Source organism: Nylanderia fulva, unplaced genomic scaffold (assembly GCF_048542155.1).
Source record: "Nylanderia fulva isolate GAGA-0341 unplaced genomic scaffold, ASM4854215v1 Scaffold8, whole genome shotgun sequence".
Lineage (NCBI taxonomy): Eukaryota > Metazoa > Arthropoda > Insecta > Hymenoptera > Formicidae > Nylanderia > Nylanderia fulva.
In genome coordinates, this window is record NW_028190916.1 from 3,869,261 (window position 1) to 3,879,678 (window position 10,418).

A 10,418-nucleotide genomic window follows, 5' to 3' on the forward strand; every position below is an offset into this window, starting at 1 on the left:
AATTCTATAGAATTTTTTTGTATCGTGAAGATCAATAAACGTAACTTGGTGGAACAATCACAATTATTCGAAACGAATGGAACTAAGTTGTGCGGTTGCATTCGATTACAAGTCTTAAAAGTAATAAATGGAGAATTTTGTATCTTCCTGATCGTATAATCAATTACTTAATAGCGGATAATTTTTTTTAATGATTCAAGGAATAAAACTTTTGCAGGACACTCATGGAGAAAGACTTCAAATAAGAAAAGAAATGTGAATTAATTCGAAATGTTGTAAAAGCTTATAATTACATTTGTTTTAGCAGAATTATGCAAACATAAACTGCATATAGACAAACGTTTCTATAAAGATTCACTAATAAATATATGTTAATGTAGTTTGCAAATATTATATATTTCTTTTTTGGTTAGACTATATTTTAATATGTATATGTATAATAAAAAAGCAAGAAAGGAAGAACATTAACTTAATGTATTTATATTAAATTAAATGTAATTGTACATCTAATGTGTATATTTTAAATCCAAATTAAATCAGCCTTAAAAGAGATTGTTAAAAAACTAGTTTAATAATAATAGTTAAATTATTATATATAACATATATAGATTATTATACATATATATAATAACATTTTCTACATAATCATTCTATGCTATGATTTCAAAAAATATTTATTAATATTAATACATCGCATGCAAGACAGACACGTATGATGCCGATGCTTTCATGATCTAAAGTAAAATAAAAGTAAAAAATTACAATATATAATACACAAATATGCGCACACATAAAAGACACAAATTAATTGTAAGTAAAAACAATTCTATAAAAGAAATACAATTTTTATAATAGTTATATCTGTCAAACTTACGCTCGCGAAAGCTTCCAAGGATAGATTCATGATTTTCCCTGCTGTAATCGTTAGTCGTTTTTGTGATCTCATTATCATGAATGATATAATCTTGCCTTGATTTGATGGCATGTCGTACCATAATGATTCGTATGCTGCATCAGAGATGGATTTACTCTAAAAACAATGCAAAAAAGTGTCCGTCAGAATAAAACAATATTTTTTTATATTTAATAAATTTCTTTATTTAAAAAATAATGTTTTTCGACATCAAATGTAAAATTTAAAAAATTCTAAATTTATTGATAAATAATTACTACTATGCTTACGAGTTGAAAAATTGTGCATTTACGATTAATAATTTTAAAATATTTACTAACCTTAAAGCTAAGATATTCCCCGGCTACGCAAATTATAAAGGCCTCTATCATTATGGCAAAATAAGCTAAAATAGCTTTTAATAACACGAAGACACTGGTTTCATTATGAATTGACTATTTTAATGCAAAAAATAAATAATTTATAATATTGATTAGCACATAATTTGTCACAACACTTACAACTGTGACGACAAATCCTAAGCAGCAGATAATTAAGGTATTCGCAACAACTTGCATAAATATAATAAAGGAAAATAATTGTCCAATTTGTCGGGAAAATATAACAACTCTGTTGTGCCTCTCAATTATTGTTCCTAATGTCGCTACGGAAGATCCATTAATATAAATATTCTCAGAAAGAGTTCTGAAGTCTTGACATATGATATCGATTTGACCGCTCACGTGAAATACCTACAATATTCTTTTTCTTCAAAAGATCATATTATAATAAATTTTATGCACATTTTTTTCTATAAAAAAATAATAAGCTTGTTGTGTATGTAAAAAATAGCCGTGATAATTTTAAACATAACATTAATTTTATATTTTAATTATTTAATTATAAAATTGGTTTAGCAATAAAATATAAATATAGTTAAGATATCACAATTGGTATATAATAAAATGTTTGCAAATGCAAAGTAAACTTTGTACAACTATTTTTAAGATCTAAGCTCTCATTATATTCTCTTTTTGTTACACAGTCTTCATAAAGAATAAAGATGCGTAAATTTAAAGTGAAAGACTTACCAAACTGAAGATCAATCCATTTACAATAGCAATCGTGCACGAACCCATCATCACATATATAAATAAGACTATACCGAGCAACTCGAAAATCAGCGATTGCTCCGTTTCAAAGGGAAATTCTATCTTAATGGGAAATTGCCGCAAACTGTTATTATAATTTTTTGTCAGATATACAAAACGAATCGCGTAATGGCCCAAGAGGTAAAATATCCCGGTAAATGTATTAAAGTTCAACATAGCATTGGAACAAAAATGCGATATACCGGCTTTAATTGTCATTAAGTTCAAATACTGATCGACATCGTTGCACTCGCGCCAATCATTATCCATTGCAACCAGAAGTTGATGAAAAAGACTGTAAGTATTGTAATCAATTAGATTTATCAGAAGAACCAGAGAGATCAAAAATATACACTGCTGTGTGAACTAAGATTTACATGATATATATAATATTATAAATCATATTCTGCTTAAGGAAAATCTGGTCAATTTTATTGGAAGACTGCGTTATATTTAATCAGATGAAAAGATTAATCTTTTTACGACATCTTACCGACGATGCTTCCAAAGACTAGCCAGTTTAATAAACATTAAACTGCTTTCTAAAGTCGACGATAAACCATCCACAAGATTTGACAGTTCGCTAAGCTTAAAGTGCGAGAATACATACAGATACTGAAAATATTGTACAATCAGAGTGCTCGACATAACAATGAAACAATAAACGGTGGAGTGTGGCATGTCCGGCCATAAACCGAGGCACCGAAGGCCGATTTTCAGCGCCGGACTGATGGTACTCGCGACTATCATCTGTCAAAGATTTTAAAGGCGCGAGAGAAAGATCAGTCTCGGTGCATTTGTAAATGTATACTGAAAGAGAGCACCGTCTGTTTCTTCACGTGCACCCCCACACGATGCATCCCCACTCAAATGAATATACGGATCAATTGCTATCATACGTTATTGTGTAGTATATATATATATCGAGATAGCTCTCATTATTCGCATAAACACTCCATAATTCCGTAATCGTAAGTTTTATGATGCAAAAGCGTATTGAATGTATTTTATAATTCGATAGAAAGAGAATTAAAAAAAGAGAACCAACCATATTTTTTTTCAGAGTTTCTCTCTGAGCCAATGACAGCAAAGAGCGAATGTCTATTGCAGTTTTTATTACAAAGATAGCTAAACGTGCTGTGCGATTAAATGATCGTAATTATTCATTAAGTATTCCAAGCAAGCGTAATTAAATTGTGTCCGCATAGCGTTCGATTGTAAGTCTTAAAAGAGATAAATGTGAGGAAAACATTGTATCTTCTCAATTGCGTAATAGCATGTAATTTTATTTAATGACTCAAGATTCAAGGAATAAAATTACAGAACACGTATATGAAAAAAATTTAAAGGAAAAAATATACATCAATTTGACATATCATACAAGCTTTATGATTATACAAGTGCAAATTGTATACACGCGAGTCCTTTAACAAAAATTTACTGATAAATATATAAATTTTATGCAGTCTAAAGATGCATTTCTTTTCTCGATAAGAAATGTCCTGTTATATGTATATTTATACAGCGTATCTATAAAGCAAAAAAATTTTTATATAATCATGCAACAAAAATAGGCAGTAACATGCATTTGTATTAAATATATTTTCAAATTTTATATAAATGGGTGCATTATAAAAACTAAATAAAATTAAAGGAATAAGAAATTTTTTAAGAGTAATTATATTAAAATGTGATAGCTTAATTAATATTATATAAATATATGTACATAAAAAATATAATATTCACTGAATCGCTGTCGCATATTTGTAAATATTAATAAATTATTCATTGTTCTTATTATATGTCAACAAAATTGTAAAAACTTATACTCGCATAAGCTTCCAAAAATATATGTATAGTTTTACCAGAGCTGTGTGTGATTTCCAGTTGTTTTTTTGAGAAAAACTTTATAATTTTAAATATAGTAATTTTGCAATATAAAATTTTTTCTACAACAATTATAATTCTCATAAAATTAAGTTTGCAGTGATACTGTATTTTGCATAAAACAAAATTTTTAAAGTATGAAGAATAAAATTTGCATACGACAATATGTTCAGGAATATCATAAATCTTCTTACTAAAGAGCCAAAATACATGAATATGCAAATGTGTATTATATAAATTAAATGTATAAGGATTATAAAATAAAGAGTAATTTATATTGGCGATTCAATTTCTCGAGTTTTTAAAAAATTGCGAAGAGGCGAAGATCAGCTAATTTGCCCAGAAACAGAAATACATTTTTTTCTAATAATATGATATTCGACGAGAAAACACAAATTCAGAGAGCTGTTCATATATCATGAAACCTGTTTAATGTAGTTCAGTTAAACGATAGCAATTACACATTACAGAAACTCTAAACGAGCGGAACTAAACAGTGTACGTGTTCGATTGTAAATATTAAAAAAGATAAATGAGAGGAGAACTTTTTATCTTCTTGGAGAAAAATGTGTGGGCTTAATAGTGAGTAATTTCCTTTAATAATTTTGCGAGAGAATTATTTTACGGTTCACACGCGCTAGTAGAAAGAGTTATAAAATAGAAAAGTATGTGTTCATTTATCGTATTATAAAAATTTTAAAAGTGAAAGATATAAAAACATTAATAAAATGCAAATTGCATAATGTACAGATCTTTCAATAACAATTCAATGGTTGATTCAATGTAATCGTAAGCTACATTTCTTGATAAATGTAAATATATAGTATATGTAATAGCATTATAAAAACAATAATTATTTGAAATTGTAAATGTAATTCAAATCTTTCTAACTCTTTCTATCTCTGTTTTTTTTACAAATACATTCAAATTAGATAAAAATTTAAATAAATATTGAACTGAATAATTAATAAATATTTATTAATTCATGAATAATATCTTGTTATCACTTTATATTAACGACGTTGTGATTTTAACAAAATGTTGTCATATATTAATACATTGCATGTAAAACCGATACGTATGATGCCGATGCTCTTACAATCTAGAAAAATTAAAATAAGTAAATTTAATATGCAAATACATATGCATGAATAAAAAATATATTTTGTAACAAATACTTAAATTAATTATAAGAAAAATAAATTTTTATTTACTGTGTGTGTTTAAAAAAGATTTAATAACTTACACTACTAAAAGTTTCAAAGGACATATCCATCATTTTTCCTGCCGTGATTCCCAGTCGTCTATGAGATCTCATTATTATAAATGTTATAACTTTACTCTGCATTGGTGGCACATTATACCACAATGTGTCGTATGCTGCATTGGCAATTGATATACTCTAAAAAACCGCAAAGATGCCAGTTACTTTTTTTATTCAATTTTTTATCTGATAGATAACTAAATAGCCTACAGCCGTCGACACTATATAAAGAGAGTCAGAAAAAATTTAATTAAAACAATTTAATTTATATATATATATATATATATATATATATATATATATACATACGTACATCCATCTACTATTTAATTGAACTTTTCTAATTCTATATAGTGTCAGTAGCAATAACATATATATTTATACTGAGAATATAGATTATAAAATGTTTGAAATGTTTGAAGCATAATAGCAATTAGAGAAAAATGTTTGTTACTAATTCTGTTGTTTTTGTTCACAGAATAAAAAAAGGTTTGCATTTACAACGAATAATTAATCAATAACGTGGCAGAGATCTTCAAAAATCTTTAAAGATCTAAAAATTGTGCATTTGTAATTATAAATTATAAATTGTACGAGTTTTTTTCTTATCAACCTTAAAGCTGAGGTATTCTCCGGCAAAGCAAATTATGAAGACCTCAAACATTATGCCAATGTAACCAAAAGCGGTTTTTAATACAACCACGGCACCGCTTCCATTATTGATAGACTATTTCAATAAATAATAAGAAGAAATATGAATAATTAGTAATATATAATATATCAATTGTCCCATATTTATATGGAGAACTTACAATTACAATCATGAATCCAAGACAGCAAATAACTAAGGTATTCCACACGACTTGCATCAGTGCGACGAGAGAGAAAAGTTCCTCCAAATTTTTGGAAAACGAAATCACTTTGTTGTGCCTGTCAATCAGCACTCCTAATGTAAGTGAGGAAGAATCGTTAAGAGAAATTTTTTCAGAAATATTTTTGAATTCTTGGCATATAATTTCGATTTGTCCGCTTACGTGAAGTACCTAAAATTTACTTAAAATTCTGAAAAAATTCCAATGACATATTACACATATAATAAATGTTTCTGAAAGCTATGTTCTTGGTACCAAAAATTTGAAATATATTATATAATATTTTTAAGCAAAAATTTTAATTATTACAAAATAAATTCCTCTGGCAATGATGTAAATCTTATGTACTTTATACAAAAATAATATATTGTTAAATTATATTAATATAATTATATTAGGGAGAGAGAGTTAATGATATTTATTTGTACTTGTGAAATTTCTACGAGAATATCGTCCGTTTTAAATGCAGATCATCGCAAGTCATTTTATTAAACACAATTTTGATAAGCAATATAAACGCCCATAATATATCATGCTAAAAAAGTTACCAATGTAAAAAACAATCCGTTTAGAACAGTGACTGCGTGCATGTGGAACATTACACACAAAAATACAATTACGATGAGCAATTCGAAAATAGGTGATTGATCATATTTAAAAGGAAATTGTATCTTGATAGGAAGTTGAAGTAAAGAATCGTTGTAATGGTGGACCAGATGGTCAAAATGGATCGCATAATCGCCCAAGTAATAAAGTATCCCCACAATTGTATTGAAGCTCAACAAAGTTTTATAAAAAAAATGCGATAAATTGGCTTTAATTGTCATCACATAAAAATGCTGTTCGTTATTTACGCAATTGCGCCAATCGTTAGCCATAGCTATTATAATTTGATGAAGAACTCTGCAATATGTTACACTAATTGGTCTCACATATATCGAATAAAAATATTATTTTTTCTACACAAGTTTTTAAATATTTCATTTATAAGAATTAAATCATAGTATTAAATCATTCATTATAGACACATGCATGCACAAGAAAGTATCAGAAATAATACATGTTAAATATTTTCTTAAACAGAACAATTAAACAAAATAACAACCATATCTTACCGACGATGTATCCAAAAAATGATCATTTTAAAAAACGTTAAAGTGAAATCTAAAGTCGCAGGCAAACTGTCCACGAGATTCGATAACTCACTCATTTTAAAATGATTAATTACATACATATATTGAAAATACTGCAATATCAGCATGTTCAACATAAATGTAAGCCAGCAAACAGCGGAATATGGTACACCCGGCCACATACCGATCAATCGAAGGCCGATTTTCAACGACGGACTGATTGAAGTTGTCGGTATCATTCGTTTACAATTTTGCAGACGCGATAAAGTAACAGTCAGTATCGGACATATACTTGTCAGAGTACGAGACAGAACTGAGAGGGCATCATCCATTTCTTCAAGTGTACCCCCACTCTAGTAAATATGGATTAATCGCTATTATGCCTCCTGTAATAAGTAATAATGCAACTCATTACTTGTGTGGTAATACTACTCTATTCTATAATTTCATTGTGCAGTAAATAATGTGTAGATATCTTTATTATGAAGAAAAGATATCGCGAATAAATTGTCTGCTTTTTTGTAATTTCTCCTGTCTCATCTTTTTACGATACGTTTATATCGACAACCAACGTTCGTCGCATCTTCTGCATAACACAAAGATTGTTTAATGACAGTTTGATTGAACGGTTGAATTAAGTATTCTAAGCGAACGGAACTAAATTATAGCAAGTTTTATAAGAGATAAGTATATAAGGGGAGAATTATATTTTTGTGCGTGAAATCGATCGTGCGTGGAGTCGAGTAAAAGCGAGTATTTTTCTCTAATAATCAAAAAAACGTTATTTTTCCGAACACGCAAAAGTACAAAGAGTTTTAAAAGTAAAAAAGTCATATTATTAAACGTGCAATTACAAGCGCACGCGACAAAATACATGTATATCGTACAAATTAGATAAGCGCAGATCTTTCAGTGTAGATTCAATGGTCTATTTGATGCAATTAAGGTATAAGAATAATATATAAAAAAAATAATATATAGAAAAAACAATTATTAAATTTGTATCAAATGTAATGATAATTTTTATATATTAGTATAGAAGATTAGTAATATAAGAGTTTAATAACATACAATTTAACTAAATAAATTTATCTCTATATGCATAGAAATATTGACAAGCATTTTGTTTAATTTTAACTGCAATTTTTAATTTTACTAAACAACACAAGCGTCTCTTTTGATATCATTTCTATTGTTCATTTTACAACTGTCAAATTGTTAATCTTTGCAATGACAATTGTTTGATTCTATGACCATAATTTTAATTCGCCGATTTACTATTATGTACATAATTTCAATTCTCGAATTTTTATGTACATAATTTTAAATCGCTAAATAAGTTCTATTATGTACATAATTTTAATTCCCAAATTTTCATTATGTATATAATTTTAATTTATTGAATTTCTATTATGTACATAATTTTAATTTGCCGAATTTCTATTGTATTGTTTGAAAACTATTTTGTATAGATGTATCTCTATATATTTTTTCTTATTTTGCTTCGTTTGATCGAATATAATTACGTACGCGAAGCTAAAGTTATATTATTCATTGATATAAAATTATTATTGCAATACATGTATAAAAACATATTTATTAATTACGTGATTCATAAAAATTCAATATATATATATAAATTTTTAACAGAAAACAAAAAATAATTTTCTACAAGACTTTCGATCAAAATATATGCGCTTTCATTAGAATTGCACGTCTGTACGCGTCCACTATGCTGCATGGCTCTGCACGCTGCACGACGAAAGCAACTCTCTTTCTATCCTTTTCATCAGATTAATACATCCCATATTTCCATTACGCTGCGCAGCTCGCGCGAGACTGATTCTCATGCGGGGTATCGCGAGCGCGGGCCCGATGGTCACATGACCAGTGGTCACATGATCAGTGGTCACATGATCAGTGGTCACATGACCAGTGGTCACGTGATTACTGGTCATGTGACCATCGGGCCCGCGCTCGCGATACCCCGCACGAGAACACAGATTAATAGACAGATCGCCAAAGGTCTGGATGAAGGAGAGACCAGCATTTCTCACTGACTTCAGCGCCATATCGTAGTAGTGGTCAATGCAGTAACTATTAATACGTTCCCAAGATAAGAGCGTCTCATGCTCATGAACTCGTCCGGCGGCATGTACGAGATTTATCTTTTCGTAGCGTTCGCGTATTTCGGAAAGGACAAAATTTTATGATGTTATAAATAAATAAATAAATAAATAAATAAAATATTAACCTAACCTATTATAATTATTTTTTAATAAATGTTTCATTATTATTATCATCTAAGTCTAAGTCGTTTAATTACTTTTTAGTTTTTTAATAATTAATTTAATTTATTCTAATCATTTTAATATGTGAAAAATACTAATACGTATACGTTTTATAATGAATTAATATATTTCGAGAGTCGAATTATATATTTTTAATAATATAAAAGTGTTCAAAAATTATATTTGACTTTTAATTTTAATTATTTTAGCAAAGAGTTCCGAAATCTCTTACACACATAATAGGGATTTTGTTCATCCATATAATTCGCAATTAAGTATATATGTTAATTATTAATTTTAATAAAATACAAAATTAAAATTAAAGGTCAAATATAATTTTTGAACATAAATATATTTAATTCGTTATAAAACGTATACCCGTGATAGTATTTTTCTCGTACAAAAATAACTAGAACAAATTAAATTACTCATAAAAAAATAAAAAAATAATTAAATAATTTATATTATATATGATAATAATAAAACATTTTATAAAAAAAACAGATTCAATAAATATAAGTATATATATAACATGTACTTATATTTATTGAATCTGTTTTTTAATAAAATGTTTTATAAGCTTAGAAAACTTGACTTTGACGTAACTAGCAAATTTTATTTAATTATTTCACGACGGTTTGACGTAATAAAATGTTTTATTATTATTATATAAAATATAAGTTTAAATTCTTTAATTAATTTTTAATCTTTTATGATTTTTAATTTACTCTAATTATTTTTGTACGAGAAAAATACTATCATGGGTATACGTTTTATAATTAATTTAATATATTTGTGTTTAAAAATTATATTTGATCTTTAATTTTAATTTTTATTTTATTAAAATTAATAATTAACATATATACTTAATTGCGAATTATATGGATGAAAAAAATCCCCATTATGTGTGTAAGAGATTTCGGAACTC

At 27.4% G+C, this 10,418-nt stretch overlaps 1 protein-coding gene across 1 annotated transcript; it reads right to left on the reverse strand.

The window, feature by feature from the left end:
- Positions 1–187: 187 nt before the first annotated feature.
- Positions 188–2,829, reverse strand: LOC114935168 (putative odorant receptor 92a). The gene is made up of 6 exons (XM_029307903.2): positions 2,537–2,829; positions 1,984–2,338; positions 1,414–1,644; positions 1,234–1,347; positions 875–1,030; positions 188–235 (listed from the first exon to the last, which is right to left on the reverse strand). Exons 1-6 carry the CDS (start codon positions 2,791–2,793, stop codon positions 188–190), a joined length of 1,161 nt encoding a protein of 386 aa, XP_029163736.2. The 5' UTR covers positions 2,794–2,829.
- Positions 2,830–10,418: the final 7,589 nt, after the last annotated feature.

Excerpts from the sequence above, each read along its gene's own strand:
- LOC114935168 (XM_029307903.2), bottom strand. The coding sequence starts at position 2,793 with ATGATAGTCGCGAGTACCATCAGTCCGGCGCTGAAAATCGGCCTTCGG. Across the intron at positions 1,031-1,233 it reads GGGAATATCTTAGCTTTAAG|AGTAAATCCATCTCTGATGC; the intron begins GTTAGTAAATAT and ends CATTGTTTTTAG. Across the intron at positions 236-874 it reads CCTTGGAAGCTTTCGCGAGC|TCTTTCTCCATGAGTGTCCT; the intron begins GTAAGTTTGACA and ends TCTTATTTGAAG.